At 55.7% G+C, this 17418-nt stretch overlaps 1 protein-coding gene across 4 annotated transcripts in view; it reads left to right on the top strand.

Annotated features, from left to right (window-relative positions):
• The window catches only part of LMF1 (lipase maturation factor 1), a 110100-nt gene that overhangs the window by 78390 nt on the left and 14292 nt on the right, over positions 1–17418 (top strand). For all 4 annotated transcript variants that reach the window (XM_037034548.1, XM_037034547.1, XM_037034546.1 and 1 more), the window contains one exon: positions 13608–13775. In XM_037034548.1, the coding sequence (XP_036890443.1) occupies positions 13608–13775 (168 nt within the window). The remainder of the gene's footprint in view (positions 1–13607; positions 13776–17418) is intronic.

The following is a 17418-nucleotide window of genomic DNA, read 5'->3' as shown; positions in this document are numbered from 1 at the left end:
CGAGTGTGGCCCAGCCCCGGTCCTGGAGCTGACCTTTCAAAAAGTGCCTGAGAGGAAATGTTCCGGCTGGGCAGGAGAGTGGGTCCCCGTGGTCTGGGCCAAGGGCCCTTTCTCTGTCCCGGGCCTGCCTGCTAGCACCCTCAGCCACCCTGTCAACACTGACCCAAAGTGTAGAGACCGTGTGTGTCCCCTTGACCCCTTGAAGGGCATCAGAGCCTGGCGAACAGGCTGCGCCTGTCAGTCCCCAGGGTGCAAATACCCATGCTCTCTGCGCATGCGGCCCTCTGGCCAAGGTGGAGGCAGCTTCAGGACTTCTGTATTAGGACACTGGAAGGGGCCTAGGGCAGCAGAGGACAGGGCTGGGTGAGTGTCCATAGGAAGGAATGGAGTTGGCACACACCGAGACAGAGCTTTTCTTCCCCACAGGCTTGCCTGGGACTGGGCAGGCCGTGGAATGTGGCTACCATAGCTCTGGTTTGTGAACCAAGTCTTGGGGACAGCCTGCAGACCGTGACATTGGTGTATGTGAGCTCAGACCACTCAAAATCGACGTTCTAGGACAGGCCAAGCCATGGCTCGTTGAGCACTGGGAACGTGATGGCTGCCACTTGCGTTGGGTCCAGGCCGAATGGAGTGGCGCTCGAGGCCCTGCGTGCTCAGTGCTGCTGTCACAGAGAGTGTGGGCCGCAGCTTCCGAGTCAGGCCCTTCAAAGGGACCCAACCTCCTAATGCGCTGTAGCCGCAGAAGCCTTTCCTCAGCAGGGCCTTTCCTCAGCGGGGTCTTGTTTCAATACCCACTTCATAAGCTGGTTTGGAGTGAGGGCACTGACTGCTGTCTCCTTAGGGGCCAGGCCATGCTGTTTGCTGACTGCAAACTATTCGATTCATCCCTTTGAAGTGGTCTGTACCCCTGGGGCAAGGATGGGTGGACCTCATGGCCTGTCCTCTGTGACTTGGACTCCTAGTCCATGGCCAGCGGCAGTGGAGCCTCCAGGTAATGGTGGAGCCTGTGTGAAAATAGAGGGTGCCTCATTCACTGGCATGGCTTCGCTGGTGGAGGCCTCATGAGAGGGACCCACTGTGGGAGGTGGCCAGGCTGGTGGGGGTGTTGGGAACATCCTGGGCCGCAGGGAGAGGCTCCCAGTGAGACAAGAGCTCAGGCTCCTCTTCCCTCTCATTATTGCCTCTGATTCACCTTGAACTTGGCTGTTACTGGGGATGCCCTTTTGCATGGGGTTACCATGGCCAGGCCTGGTGAAAGCCTAGGACATCAGGAGATCACAGAGCTGAGCCCTGGCACATCTGGTGGTCGAGGTTGTGTGAGTTCTCCCAAGCATCCTCACCCTGCGAGGCAATGGCAGCTGAGCCCCACTCACCCAGACCCAGCCGTGGGTGGAGCGCTGGTGGAACTGGCGTCAGCCCACCCTCCTGTCACTTGAACGCAGCCCACGTCCTCGTGACGTGGTTGCTGTGTGAGGCCTGAGGCCCTCGTGCTGTCTTTCTGCATCCTCACCATTTGGACAAGGCATCAGGTCGGAGATATACTGTCCCTGCCCGTTGTGTTTGGAGACCTAGAGCACATGGTAGGAGCCTGCTGACACTCCTCCGTGATGTCTTTAGCAGCACAGAGAGCGAGATGAGCAGCATTGCCATTGCGATTCACCGCACAGGTCCAGGAGCCCACACACCGTTGGGTAGGAGAGGCCGGCTCTGCCAGTTGGCCTCAGCCTGAAGGGCCCATGCACCCACGCAGCCGCTTGCCTTTCCATCTACTCGCAACTAAGAGGTGGTTGGTGGTGAGCTCAGTCAATCAAGTCAGAGAAACACTGAGCAAGTGTCTTTCGAACACAGATCGTCATTCACAGCAAAAGAAAGGGCAGGTGGCCTCTGCGTAATGCTCCACCATCAAGCGCAGTTCTGCAGATTTGACGACAGTGGGACCTGCAGCCACACAAAGCCAGTGTCCCTACACATTCAAGGCAGAAAAATGCTCTGAAAGCCTCTGTCTGAAAATCAGCCTGCTCTGCTCCCACGCTCAGTGAACACCCACAAGAAATGCCCACAGGCACGCCTCAGCTGTCAGACATAAAGGAAAGGGAGGGAAATGAATATAGCTTACCTCATAGCAGTTTTATGTTTTGTCCAGTTACCTTTAAAATATGCAGTGTTCCACTTAGAACACTAAGAACACCCTCTTAATGGCAAACTGGTGTTTCTTTGTGGACCACTCTATACTGTCAACCTGCAGCCATTGCTGCCTGTTCAACACCAGCAGGAATCCACAGTTCGGGATGTGCTGAAGAAGGAAACAGTTGAGTGTGGTACATCATAGCTATGAACACAGCATGGCTGTGACGCAGCCCTGGGGCCGGGCTCCTCGTCTTCGACTAGATAGCTCTGCTACTGACTGCTCCCCTCTGCTCTGGCCTGTACTGGTCTACTCTGCTCTGCCGAGACAGCTCTGATTTCAGCTCAGCCAGGGAAATGCAGTCTTCAGTCTTGGGTGGAACGGGAAAGTGTGTTCCTAGACACGCCCCCCAGGGGAGCTGGCTTCTATGGATGGAAGTCCCCACCCGGATCCCTAATTGGTCTGTCCTCATGCAAATGAGGACTCCAAGTCTTCTAAGTTTGATTGGTCCAGAAGAGCTGCTCTGGTTGGTCAGAGCTATGCATCTCCAGTTGGATTGGGAAAGGCTCAGTCCTATTGGCTGAAATAGGATTCCCGGGACTCCTTTACAAGGGCTGGCTCAGAGGGCAGAAACCTGGGGCAGGCAGGCAGTTCCGTGCCTGCGGCTCCCTGAAGTGCAATTTGTGTGAGAGGCCCCTGTGTAGAAAGGCTGCTAGGCTCTTTTGTTTTGTTTTGCTTTTATTTGAGCCCAGTGAGCCACCAGGAGCCCTTCTTAGTAGGTATCTTCTTTCTCAGTGTCCACAACACAGATGAATCAAATGTGGACTTTTTAACTTTGGTGTACTTTGATTACACAAATTTATTCCTTAAATTGCTTTGTGTCAGACACATCACTCACATAAAACAGCCGTCACTGCACAAGTCAGTGACTCACTGTTAAAAAGACTGTGTGTTTTGGTTGCTAAGTGTCAGAGGTGTCCTGGGCTCGCTGGGTTCCTCTGCCCACGGCGGGTCCTGCCTGGAGCCCCTCTGGAGCCACTCCATGCCTGAACGGCTTTTCTCTAATTCTCCCCTACCCCCAGGGGTGCATGAATGAGTTCAAACAAGTTTACACTGTTGTCGTACTCCAGAGTCCGGCATGCAGAGCTGACCTTTAATCCTGGATATAAATCACTTTCCACTCCTATTATTTGTAAAGTCCCACAGCCTCACAGCACATAAAAGAGGCCTTTGTGTTGTGTTGGTGGAGGTTTTAAGCTAGAGTTTCAAGCCCACGGTAGGAGCGGCTGACTCACAGGGCACCTCCAGGATTCACCACAGGGCCTTGCTGTTGGAGCAGAACCTTCCTGTGCAACTCGACAGGAGCCTGTCACTAGGTGTGCTCTCTGCCCACCACCCCCCAGAGGCACATGAGGCGGTCCATGCAAGGCGCTGCCATGTGCTCCCCTCAGGGTCAGCCGAGCACGTCCAAGGTGCTCGGGACACGCTTCCCATCACTGTGCTCTCTCGTGGCATGAGTGTGAAGGCAGCTCCCGCTGTCATTCCTAGGAGAAGCTTTTTCTTTTTCTCTTGGGGTCAGGAAGGCCACTGCCTATCTAGGACACATCTCCACATGTCAGGGTGGAAAACGGTCCCTCGTTCCAGTGTCTCAACTCACAACAGGGGTACTGTGGCCACCTGTTCCTGGACACTGTTCATCCCTCTGCAGGCTGTGGTCATTGTCAGCACACCGACCCCAGGGTCCAGGTGCCAGGGACCTCGGCAGCTGCACCAAGGTGCTCCTGGGCGCATCCAGGTTGGGCTGAGCCCCATGGACGTGCCCTGCTGCCCAGGACAGCAGTGCCAGTGGAAGCCTCCCGCCCCTTTCCAGGGCCCTCCCCACCTCCCCAACAGCCAGTTGCCCTCCTGGTAATGGGAGCTGTCAAGGAAGTCTGCTCACTAAATGCTGGCTAAGCCTCTGGGTGAACTGCAGTAATCCACCTGCGAACACTGGTGTGGCCCGGCCACCTGTAGCCAGTGTGTTTCACGGTGCCTGGGCCCTGGGCACAGCTGTGCACAGGCACAGTTGGCTGCCTTGCCAACCCCGTGCACAAGCGTGGCAGGGCCCTCTTCCTCCCATTCCAGACCCACCCCCAGTGCGGGTGGCTTCTCTTTGTGTCTCGGGCCAGCAGATCCTACTTTTAATTGCCACCCGGGGACCCAGGCTACCAGCTGTTTTGTACCATAATTGGATAGGGGTCACCAAGCACTCTTAGATACAGGGGTTTACTGGTCTGGAAATAATTGGATTCAAGGTTGACATTCCCGTGAAAGCTGTACATGTTAACTTGGTAGAAACTGTGACCGAGTTACCTCCAGTAGGTTGGGAATTGCGGCATACTAGCTTTGTCCACTGGCAGTTTTATTGATTTTGTGAGAAGAGAGTGTTTTATGTATGTGCTGGGGACTGGAGAGGGGGTTGGTGCTGGGCCTAGGGAATGTCAGTGGCTGACCACAGCGTGGCTTTAGTGGGGCCCATGCCCTGGGGTCACCCAGAAGGACTAGCCCCACCAGACCAAGGCCAAGACCGCGACAGGTGAGGGTGCAGCCTCAGGGTCAGCAGTGTCCATCTGTTACAGGGGAGAGCTCCAGAATGGTAGCGTCCGAACTTGAACCCAGGTTCAATGTCTTTATGCAGACCTGTGCTCCCTGCCCTCTCAGCACAGGTCTCAGCACACTTCAGGCCTGTCTGATCCTGAGAAAGTTATCTAACTGTTAAAATTCTGTTTTCCCAACTTTAAAATGATGACAACTCCAGGGGTGTCGTGTGAATTAGGTGATATACCACACATTGGAAAGTAAACTCTACAGCGAGTGTGCAACTGAGTTTCCAGTGTGAGAATTTTCCAGCCATCTTTCTGTTACTGGTGTCTAATTTAATTCCTTTATTGTCAGATAATATGCAGTATGTGATTGAAATCTTTTCAAATTTATTCAGACTTGTTTTGTGGCCCAGAATATGGTCTTAGTGAATGTCCTGTCTGAGCCTAACAAGGTGTGTGTGTGCTGTGTTCCATAATGTTCATAATCCCAGTAGGTCAGGGGTGCGTTTCAAGTCTTCTGTGTCCCTACTTAGCTTTCTGTCCGTTCGCGACATCAGGTGCCGAGAGGGGGGTAACACCTCTGACTGGGACTGCGGGTTTGTCTGTCTCCTTGCGATTGCATGTGTGTTTTGAAGTTCCGTTACAGGTGCCCAGGTGTCTGAGCATGTGACCCGCCGATGAAACAGCTTCTCTCCAGCGTTGTGGAGTGACCTTTTATTCCTGCTAGCGTTCGCTCTGAAGTTTCTTTGTCTGATGTTAGTATATTAACTGTGGGTTTCTTTTGACTGGTGTTTTCCTGGTATGCATTTTTCCAAGCTTTAACTTTTAACCTCCATGTGTCTTCATATTTGAAGTGTGTCTCCCATGGGCAGCACGTACTTGGGTCTTGTTTTTTATTCAGTCTGACAAATTCAGCCTTTTAATTGTGTATTTAGATTATTGGCATTGAATGTAATCTTTGATAGGTTAAGTTTCTGTCTTTATTTTTCATCTTTTTCTGCTTCTTTTGAATTAGTTGAATGTTTTTTATGATTCCTTTTTATTTCTCTTTTTGGCTTATTAGCTAGAACTCTTAGTTGCGTTACTTTTGTGGTTGTTTTAGTGTTTGCAGGACGAATCTTTAATTCATCACAGCTCGCCTCCAAGTGACACGTCTACTTACTCCATAAACGGTCCAGGACTGGACAGCGACACCCCGCCTCCCCGCGGGCCCTGTGCTGGCGCTGTCCTGCGCTTGCTGTGCACAGGCCATGTGCTCCTTCATCATTCTGTGCAAACAGTCAAATCGCCCTTCAAAGACACCCCATGAAACTGGGAAGATAGTCGTGCACGTCCGCCCGCACGCTCACCGCTCCCGGGCTTCTGTGCCCCGGGTGCAGACCCGGGTCTCTCACCCGACGGCATCCTCCAGTGTAAAGGAACCCTTCTGGCTCTTCTGTCGGAAACAGCCTCTCCTTCCCCTTTGGTTTGGAAAGAGGTTTCTGGCAGATGCAGAATGCTAGCTGAACGGGTTTAGTCGAGTGCGTTAGGGGCGCTGCTCCGCTGCCACCTCGCTGGGACCCAGGCCACCCAAGAGAGGCAGGCCATGTGCACGGGGCACGTGGATGGCAGCCCTCACGGGCCACCACAGCAAGTGGTCCCGACAGCGCGTGGCCAGCCATCCCCTGCGGTGCTTCACTCGTCCTGGGCCTGTGTGGGCTGTGGGTGAGCCCCACCTTTGTAACTCGCTTTTCTTCTTTCCATTCCCAGTCACGTGGTGGGAGGTGGGGAGTAGCCATGGCGGTTCGTGTTCACAAAGTGAACACCATGAAGACACCCCCACATCGGCTGTGGTCTCATGGGGAGGAGCCTTTGGCTGCAGCATCGGGCCCTGCCCGTCGGGGGCCCCCAGCTGTGTGTGAGAACCCACAGTCAGCCTTACTGTTCTACCCTAAGACTCTCACTTGATGGGTGGATGGTGTTTCCCCGTGGGCACCTGTGTGTCCTTAGGACACGTGTCAGTCCCTCTGGCGTAGGGAGAGGTTCCCCACCCCAAAACCTCCTCTCCCGGCTCCGCAAAGAACAGGAGCCCTGGACCAGCGGGGCTGGGGCTGTCGCACCCCAGGGTTTCCTGTTAGATGGGGCGACTGGGACCTGAGAGTTGAACGCTTCAGGCAAAGTCACATGTGCTCCCTTTCTCACTAAAGCCCCACACAAAACCCATAGTTCCTGAGACACTGGCTGGAAAACCACTTCTGTTCTTGGGCTTTTTGCTGCAGGGTAGGAGGGGGCGTCAGAGGAGAGTGCTTGTGTGCCCCCCAGGAAGTGACACTGCTCCCTGAAGATCTGTTACCTTCTACATCCCTAAACAGTTTTCATCGCTCTTTGTATGTTCGTCATGTTTTCCTTATTTAAAACTGTCTCTTTTTAGGGGACCTCTTGTGGAACACCGCATGTCTGGGCTGCCACATCTGGGCTGGGCCGTGCTCCGGGCACTCGGCCACGTAGCGCTCGTGGCCCCGCAGCCGTCGCAGGCAGCCAGCCACTCCCCCTGTGCTTTATGGGGTGCGATGCTCTAGTCACCGCTTCCACGGTTTACAGCCAGATTTTACAACATGGGGTTTTTTCCAGCTCAGTGCAAGCAGAAATAAAACCGTCCTGGTCTGCAGGAGAAGGGAGGCCTCGACACCCTCCTGGTGGGTTCAGTGTTTTTAGGGATCAGCATGAAGAGCAGGCCCCACCCGGCACACACCCTCTCCTGGCAGGTCGTAAATCCACAGGAGAAGCTGAGATGTGGTGCGCCCCAGGGAACAGGGCCCTCAAAAGATAGATTCTTCATTTCAGGGAGTTCGTGTTATCAGGGACCATTAATGTCACAGTCACCATATTTGTCCTCGTTTATGTGGTACAGTGAAGCCCCACGTGAGCTGAGGGCACAGAACCTACCGTGGGGCTCCCACCTGCAGAATCGGCTCCGCATCTCCCTGGGAGTGGGGAGTGACCGGCCTTCCAGCTACCCCCGCTGCACACACGCATCACCGGCCTGGTGCCTCCATTGCGTGTGTTGTCCTTCACAACACCTCACCTGGGGCAGTCAAGAAGCGTCACACAAATCGGAAGTAACACGAATTCGCAGCAGCTGGCTCAGCTCTTTAAATGTGGGTTGGGTCCTTTCCCTTTTCAAACCTGATGTGCCCCTTAGCCAGCATCCAAGTTCCTGGCCCTGCCTGTCCTGAGGAGCCTCATCTCGTCGGGGCTTCCATGAGGATGCAAAATGACTCATATGTCCTGGGGAACATCCCGTCCCTGTGATGTGCTTCCTAGAAGTCAGCACCAACCACGGAAACATGCATTTATGCTCAGGAACGAAAAATGCCAAAGCCCTGACAGGGAGGCCCTGCTCCTGAGTGACAGGATGGGCCCTTGAGCCTCAGTGGAAATGGGCCGTTGAGCCTCAGGAGCACTGTCAGGAGGTGGCCGCGGTGGCTGCGGGAGCAGGCAGCAGTGCTTCGCCTGCGTCGGGCTCTGTTTGTGGGTGCCGCTCAGCAATTTCCTCTTCTTGGACTCAGTCCGTTTGTTTCTTTTGGAAACTCTTAGGGAAGTCGTTAGACTGACCTCTGCAGCCAGCACCCCACTTCTCTGCTACTGTTCCCTCCCAAAACTGCGACGTGCAGACGCCTCCCCCCAGCATCACCCAGTAAAGGGGCTGGCTTCCTTCCCCAGCTCCGAGCGAGTAGAAACAAACTCCGTTTACAGTCTTTCTCCTTTTCATACATGCCCTACAAGTAGCAGGGTTGCCCAGCACGGGGGCGCACCTGGGCCTGCCTGCCACGTGGGCTCCATGAGGACCCCCCGCAGGACTCAGAGGCCCCTGCCTCCTGGAGGGGGGCGGTGCTTCAGCATGCGCAGATGGAGCTGCTCCAGAGTCATGTAGAAACACGTTCTTCCCCGTGTCATTGGCTTGTTTTCCTTACAGATGCTTCTCTTATTTGTTCTCAAGGCAGCACCCTGTCACTGGCTGGGAACAGAGGGTGAGGCCACCCCGACATGGGCCCTCTCCTCAGGGCTTTCCAGATGAGGCCTCCAGACCTCTCTGCACAGCTGGTGCAGAGCCTCTGTGCTTGTTGGTCCGCCCCGGGCAGTCAGAGCCAGGTGACAGTGAACGTGGACACTGTGTCCAGGGGTCCAGGGGACATGCACTGTGCTCACTTTTCCCCGAGCAGGTGCCGGCCAGGGAGCCCTGCCTGTGTGCCTGCCACCTCTAGGAGAGGACCTTCGCCTTCCAGCTCACCCGAATATCAGCCACGCCTGGTGCTGGGTTGGGGAGCTGAGCAGAGCAAAGACCTCAAGCCCTGTGCACAGCCAGCCACCACCCCTGGGCCAAGCACAGAGTTGGATGGTACACAGATTTCAGCCTGTCCACGGCTGTCCCCCAGGTGTCTCCAGGACTAGGGAGGCCAGCAGGACTGGCAGGGACATCTCTGCACGATGTCTTTGTTTCCCTGCTGGCTGGCAGCTGGGGCTGCGCAGCCCTAGGTACCCCCATCCTTGTTGTGTGGCCCCCGTCCCCAAGCCAGCAAAGCCCACGGCTCTTTGGTGGGGGGTGCCTGCTCTCTGGCCAGTCCTGAGCTGGATTTATAAAATTCAGTTTCTCTAGCCTAGGAACATGGTACACTTTTCAACAAGGGGCCTGAGGGTTGAGAAGAGAAGGTCCTCAGACCCAAGGTCCTCTGTGCTGCCTGAGACCTGGGCTGGCCACATCCCCATGGTGGGACTCGGGGTGTCCACTCCGCCCAGACAAGCTGGTGAGGGCCAGCATGGCCTGGAGCCAGCAGTGATACTAACGTAGCTGTGAATGCATTGTCATGCCATCAGCCTGCTTTAGTAGCGCCTGCCTTTGCTATGGTGTGGGGTCAGGGGCACAGAGGCCCTGGGCCTCCCCCTTCTCCAGGTGTCTGGGGGCTGTGGGCCGAAGAGGCTGTGTTGGTGCCAGGAGCCCAAGGGGCAGCTGGAGTGGACGTGGGGCTCCCGCTTCAGCCTCCCCTCGCCGTGGAGAGGACATGGCCATCTGGTCAAAACTTGCTTTTTTTTTGGCTAGCTGGGACTATAGGAGAGAGCAGGGCCTTTTACCAACAAAGAAGTGAAGTACACAGGGCCTGCTGTCCCTCAGCCAAAAACAGGGCCGAGCAGCCTGCCACCCTACCTGCATGTACCACCAAGAACGTACCCCTTTCTGAAACTGGGCCCTGAAATGTGACTAGGGGCTCGTCCTGACTTGGGGGAGACGAGGAGTGGTTGTCCCGTCACCATCTGTCTGTCTGACATCCTTCCTGGCGCCGCCAGCAGCGAACACGCCTGTGTGCCAGGAGAGGGCCTCCTCTCCCTGGTGGTCGCTCTGGCCCCCTTGACACGGCCCCAGCCTGGTGCTGAGCACCTGGCGCACATTTCTGTCCAGGGGCCACAGGCACCATGGGGATGGGCTTGCACACCCACACACTTGTATGCACACTTGTATACACACATGCACACATACTGCCTCCAGAAAGTTCTGCTGTTTTTCTTTACTTATACATTTTTTTATCCTCACCTGAGGACATTTTTTTCATTGCTTTTTAGAGAGAGAGGAAGGGAGAGAGAAACATTGATGTGAGAGGGAAGCAATGATTGGTTGCCTCCCATACACATCCCAACCGGGGATCCCACGTGCCCAGACTGGGGACCAAACTCACAACCTAGGTATGTGCCCCGACTGGGAATCAAACCCACAATCCTTCAGTTATGGGATGATGTTCCAACCAACTGAGCCATACTGGACAGGGCAGCTCCGCTAGTTTTTTTAAAAAGCTGAAACATTTGGAACTGATTTGATGCCTTTCTGTTGTTGAATGAAATTGCTGTTAACCACCAGAATATCTGCAACTTGAGGACCGTGGGGATTTTGCTCTCCTCAGGCATTACCTGGCACGTGGTGAACCTGTGGTCACAGAGCAGAGGCCTGTGAACAGAAACGCCCCAGACAGGCCTGCTTGCCCACCACTTCTGCGTCTCCCTGCCCCCACAGTCCTGTACCCCCTTCCAGAAAAGGGCCTGCCCCTCCACCTGGCTCTCCCTCCACATTCACAAATGGAAATAAGCAGAGCTGCTGGGAGCCCCTGGGGCAGACTGGGAGAGGCCTGCTGCGTGTTCCCCACAGCTGCAGACACCCACTCAGAATGCAGATGAACAAAGAGACTAATGAGCTACGTGGTGCGGATGCAGGGTCAGGTGAGATGTCATCATGTGTCTAGTCCCCAGCCCTGCCTGCCGATCAGCCCGGAGACAGCAATGCCCAGGCCAGGTGGGTCCAGCCTCAGTCCGAACGACCGGGGTTACTAAGAAAGACAGCTGTGCCCAGGGCGGGGCAAGCAGTGGTTCCAGTGACCCTAGAGCAGGTTTAGTGCCAGAAATTAGGAAAATGTTCAGAAAGTGGTATATACCACCAAAACCCACGATCCATGATTATAACCCACTGACTAAAATAGCCCGCGTGTCCACACTGGCAACAGTAAATACCTGGAGAAGTGGCACAGCCTCTCCTTACAGCAGAAGGAGCGCCATGCAGACGGGGTGACGAGCCCAGGACTCACTGTCCCAGTGGCCCTGGGACGACTGACTCCAGCCAGACCATCGAAGGTACGGTGCGGGGAGGTTGGGCGTGACGGGCATTGTCAGGGCCTCGCACTGCGATGGGAGAACATCAGCTCTGCAGGGGACAAGGCATCCAGGTGGGGCCGCCTGTGCTAAGACGCGTCGACACCCTGGGCCCCGAGGAAGGGCGCCTGTCACCCACACTGAGGCGTGTCCTGGAGGTGTGTGCTCCAGAAAGTCAGTGCCTAGTGCTCAGGGCCGGAGAGACGTGGGGCGAAAGGCAGTGTGCGACCTGGCACTTCTCCTGTGGAAGGTGTCAGCCGGCAACTAGCCAGAGGCCTGGGCTGTGTCTGCTGCTGTGTGCACGAGAGAGCGCCCTCTGGGACCCCCGTCCCAAAGTGCTCAGGGCACCGCGTGTCGTGTTCCTGCCGACTCACAGATGGTTCAGGGAGACACCCCTGTGGCGGGAAAAGGAGGAAGGGGAGGTAACACAGGAACATCAGGGATTTTCTGTATTGTTCTTGTAGCTTTAGTCAGGAACTGTGTCCAAATGAAGTGAAAAGTTAACAGGAAAACACCTTCCCAGGTGGGTCAGCGACCCTTCCACGGCTGCCATCCTAATTCCAAGCCGAGGGGCGGCCCGGCAGCCAGGAGCTCTGGCATTTGGGGGCTTCTCACCACGGCCGCTCGCTCACACTGAGTGTCAGAGAGAAGGCCCGCACTGTTCAGGGTGCCCAGGCCGTTGCACTTCGACAAGTGTGTCCTCATGGTCAGCAGTCACCTCTCTATGCCCATCACACAGTAGGATACCAGCAGGACAGGCACTTCCTTGGGCCCTCAGCAAATCTGAGAGGAAGCATGCTCAGAGCAGAGGTAAGAGCCAGGCTGCAGCCAGGCTCAGTACTGGGGCCAGGGGGCCACGTGGCAAAGGAGCAGGTGAGGGAGAAACTGGCTGGGGAGCAGGTCACAAGGGGCTGGGGCCAGCACTCCTGTGGCTACTGCAAGAAGCACTTTTCCTCTGGGATCTAAACCATGTGTGACAAGGTCAAGTGTGTATATTACTGGAGCCGTGCTGGCGCACCAGCAATCACCCACTTGTGTCTCTAGCCCAGCCTTGCCCTGACAGTGGCCATGGTTGCCTGCACAGCAGCCTTTGTGTCTGTGTGTGTGTGTGCATGCACAGAGAACATAAGTCCCCAGGAGGGAGAAAGATGCCCGTGAGTGTTCCAGAGCATGTGGAGGCTGCCCGGGCAGGGATGGGTGTGGGCACAGCAGACCCCCACCCCCGTCGGAATCACCATGCCCTCCGCATACAGGAAGGGGAGCAGCTCATGTGAGAGGCGGCACGGCCGGGCCACCTGGGCCTGGAGCCCCAGTGCCTGGTATCCTGTCAGCGTGGAGTGCCCCTGTGCACTGCGAGACCCACGCCCTTCACCAGTAGCTGAGTGTCACACTGGGACCTCCTCGACAGGGCAGCGAGCCTAGTCAAGGCCTGTTTCCAGCCTCGTGGTTAGGGGCGTACCCAGTCCCACACGGCATCTGCAGTCGGCCCACCTGAGCATTGGTGGCCATGTGACCTGTTTCATGGCCTGCTCCTAGCCTCAGCTACCGGATGGGGTCTGGGGGCACACAGGGCCTTGTGGTCCAAGGTGCAGGGCCTGTCAGCTGGGCCCTGGGGTGGCCAGCACCGTAGCGGAATCAACACTCAGGCCTCCTGGGATGCACTGTGCTTGCCCACTTCAAACATATGCATTCCCAAGGGCACACACTCAGGGCCGGGGCCTGTTCCCCAGCCCGCTCGTCCTTCAGGCACACATCACTCACGTGTAAGCATTCGCCTGAGACAGGCCCACGGTTTCTCCCACAGCACCCCGTCCTCTGAACGGGGCCCCCCAGTGCCTGATGCCACTCAGGGCTCTGACTGCAGGCTCTTCCCCAGCATCTGAGCTCCGGTGTGACCAAGACCTTCGAGGCCCCTGAATGGGTCTGTGTGAGAATTACAGGAAACTGTGCAGGGGAGGGGCCTCTGATGTGCACCTCAGAAAGACCTAGACACGTGCTCCCATCACCCCTGTCCTGGCAATCTGTGTCTTGGCAGCAGGTGAGCTTCTGGAGGAAAGGCCATGGCACCAGCCTCCCCCATACCTTTTCTAACCAGATGGACCCAGATCTGTCTTCCCCCAAAAGCCCCCTCTCCTTTCTAAACCGGCCAGTGGGCAGTACAGGCCAGCCGGGGGCCCCTGTGAGGTGGGGCTTAGGGCATAGCTCACAGGCCGCCTCCTATTCCACAGACGCAGCCGGTGCCCAACCCCATGGCCTACTTCCTGCACCAGTCCCCATGGTGGGTCCATCGCTTTGAGACACTTAGCAACCACTTCCTGGAGCTCGTGGTGCCCTTCTTCATCTTCCTGGGACGGCGGATGTGCATCCTGCATGGCGCCCTGCAGAGCCTGTTCCAGGTGAGTCACCGCAGACCCCTGTGAGTACGAGTGTGTCAGTTCCCAGGGAAAACACTGTCTGGGTTTAAAGTGCTGTGTCCTGCTTATTGTTTGTTTTTATCATGCGTAACCACAATACATGCCACAATGGCGGTGCCCTTGTGACTTCTCTAGTCCCGCTCCTGGTTTTTTCCCTGTGGTGTCCGGGGTCTGTGCACCGTGGCGGGTGGCAGGCGCAACAGGCAGCAGGACCGGGGCCGCCTGGCGCCAAAGGAGGGCTCCCTGACCCAGCGAGATGTGACCAGAGGTGGTTCAGTTGGTTGGTTTCTGTGGTTGCCTTTATCAAGTTCTCCTCTGTTTCTGCTTTAGTAGGAAGTCTTGTTTTGTGATCTTGCTTTGGGTATTTTTAGTCCCAAAATGAATGGATGTTTAACTTTAACAAATGTTTTTTTCCCACCACCTGTGAGGTCACTTTTCTCCCCCTTCAATCTGTTAAGGTGGTGAGTTGCATCAATACTGCTGATGTTGAGCCAATGTTACCTTCCTCGTATAAACCCAACATGTTAATCATGCTGTGTGTGGTGATGTGACTGGGCGTGTATGCTAGCATTGTGTTTTGGAGTTTGCGTGGTTGTCAGTGAGTGAGACTTGTCTGTGACTTTCCATCTCGCACGGGCCTGACCACGCTCGGGCTCTCCCATCTAGCTCACCGAGCTCACGGAGGGCTCGCCCCTTCTCTGCGTGCGTCCGCGAGGACAGAGACAGCACCCCGTGCGAGCCACCCAGCCTCCCGGGCGTCTGGGCACTGACTAGTGCCTTTGGTGGCTGTCAGACATGCAGGGTTTCCTTTTTTTTTCTGAAGGCAGCTTTAGAGCAAACATTTTCCTGGGAATTTGTCCATGTCATATGTTTTCAAATTTGTTAGCCAAAAAAAGTCATAATATTCTTATATTTGCAGAGTCTGGATTTGTTACCTTCTCGTTTCAGCCTGTGTCCTTTTGACCCGTGTGGCCCTCATAACGGCGCGAGCAGGGTTCTCTCCAAACTGCAGCTGACGTGCATTCTCTGGTGTCTTTATTTCTACACTTGTTATTTTCTTTTTGTCCCTTTTAGCTTTCCTTTGAGGTTTTTCTCATTCCATTATTTTTCTCTCCTAACTAGTAAGTTATACACTCTGTTTCTTTCAAGTGAGTACGTGCTCAGTTAACTACCAGAAAGTCTAAATTTAACCCCCTCTTTGCCCCTGTGATGGCCCTAAAGCCCTAAGGTACTTTAACCATCCCTGCCCCTCCCTACTCACCTGCTTTCACTGCCCCGGTATTTTAGCTTTCTGTTTGTTTATTTTTTAGTCGCCAGACTATTTTTAGGACAGTTTTAGCTTTACAGAAAACTAAGCACAGTGTGGATGATTTCCTCGGCCCCCCGTCCCCGCCCGCAGTGTCCCCGTAGTAACATCTTCCAATACATTCGTTACAGCTGAGGAGCCGGCACTGGTACTTTGTTACTAACTGGAGTTCACAGGTCAGGCTGCCATTCACTCTGGGTGGTGTACTTTCTGTGGGTTTGGACAGATGTTCAATGTCATGTAACCACCATTTAGCATCATATGAAGGGTGACGTCACTGCCCTAACAATCCTCCCCCTGCTCCCCAGCCCCTGGCGACCGCTGATCCATTCATTCACTGTCTGCGTAGTTTCGCCTTTTCCCAAGTGTTATGCAGCTGGAATCATCCAGGATGGAGCTTTTTGGGCTGACTCGTGTGTGAAGTAAAATGCATTTGAGGTTCCTCTTGCCCTCTTCTGGCTTGAGAGCTCTTTCCTTTTCGTTGCTGAACAATATTGCACTGTCTGGATGGACCACAGTTCACCTATAAACTACCAGAGTTGGTAGTTGGATACAGAGCCCTGGCTACCCAGTGCCCCTGCAGCAGCCTGGGCATCGGTACTATGCCCACTCTGCACCCCATTAGGCCGCATGGCCCTGTGGTCTCAAGCCAGTGGGAGAAAGCTCCAGGCGGAGGCTTGAGCGCCCAGCAGCAAGGGCGCCACCTTATGCGGGACCTTCCCCTGTTGTCTGGGGATTCCCAGCCAGTGGCTCCCAGCCTCGGGAGGAATGAGGTCTGCTCTGACTTCATGGCCACCAAGGTGACCGGGACCCACACTGGGGCAGCAGGGCATTAGTTAGTCACTGCTTTTGCTGCAGTGAGTCCGTGGAACCCACTCCGGACTGCACACTCAACAAGGCCTTTGAGGACCCCCCAATTCCGCCAAGCTATAAGACCGGCTTTCTGTTTGAGTAATATGAAGCCGACTTTGACAAGCACTAATGAAAAGCGAGTTGTTGTATTACCTTAAAAAAAAGATAACTGAAGGAAAGTTGGTCACCAGTGCATGTGGAAAATCAGATTCGAAAAGAATCCAAACGGACCCTGTGACCAGTGGCCTCGAGCTACCCTTGATTATTCACAGCTGGCTTGGCTCGAGTCTCCTGGTCCACTGGGACGAGGACCGGTTCTCTGGACTCGGTCTGGCGGTAGATCTGAATCCTGTCCCAGCCAGGGCACCTGACACCTAGGCAGGGAGGGGTGGGGGTGGTGGCCTCAGGGCTCAGGGGTAGATGGCTCCCAGCAGCCTCAGGCCAGATGGCTAGGTCCAGACCCAGTTCTGGGGCCTGCTGCCTGGGTGGGCAGTGGTGGATGGTGGTGGCACAGAAGCCCTGGGCAGGGGAGGGCCTGGGCTGCACCTCAAAGGACCTTACTGCCATCCTGCAGCTCTGAACGTTATCCCAGAAGAGCCACACACATTTGCCTTCCATTCCCTGAAGGCCCTGGGAGCCCCTGGTCAGGCATGTCCCCAGCTTTGTCCGCTCCAGCCCCACACCATGCCTAGGACAAAGCAGGAGGACCACAGAGCTCTTCTCCAAGGCCTGGTGTGTTGCCCTCAGGGGTCAGGCCTCAGCTGTCCAGAGCAGAGAGGACCAATGGCCAGCTGGTCCAGCTGCAGCATGTCCAGCCCCTGGCAGGCAGTGTGGGGTCTCAGGGTTGGGGGGCCACAGGATGCTGACTCACAGCAGATGTTAAGCTCTCCGTCGGGCTGCTGCCCTGGGCACATCAGTCACTCTGGGGAGTGGCTCCTGCTGGGTGTGCCCTGTGGGTCTGCGAGGTGCTGCATTGGGGGCCGAGCACCTGTCTCTGTGCCTGAGACCCCAAGAGGCGGCTCTGGTTTTGTTTGTTTCCGTCCACCCCCTTGGGAAAGGATTGAGGATGTGAACGCCTTACCTCCTCCCACACCGAGTTTACACAGCTGCTCCAGAGGGTTCTGCAAGGCCATTGTCTCCGTGAAGAAGTGCACCACCCCAGCCTCAGACCCCTGCTCTAATACCAAGCCTGAGGGGAAGACCCCGGAGGGGGCAGTTGTTGGCTTCCGCCATGGAACTGGACAGGCGTCCCATCCTAGCACAGGACGGGCATTCGCCAGGCAGCGGGCTCCTGGTCAGTGCAGACTTATCTTGGGTCCCAGACCAGGTTCCCCTTCACCTCCCACCACATCCTGCTCTTTCTAATCTCTGCAACTTTGGCCAGAGTACTGAGGACATGGTCCAGTGGGGCCATCCCCATGGCCATGGGCACAGAGAGCTGCCTCCCCCAGCCCTGAGTTCTGGGTG

This window comes from Sturnira hondurensis, unplaced genomic scaffold (genome assembly GCF_014824575.4).
Source record: "Sturnira hondurensis isolate 20B ecotype Veracruz unplaced genomic scaffold, ASM1482457v3 Scaffold0022179, whole genome shotgun sequence".
NCBI classification, from domain to species: Eukaryota; Metazoa; Chordata; class Mammalia; order Chiroptera; family Phyllostomidae; genus Sturnira; species Sturnira hondurensis.
The sequence above is the reverse complement of the archived record's forward strand: the minus strand, read 5'-3'. Positions and strand labels throughout refer to the sequence as shown.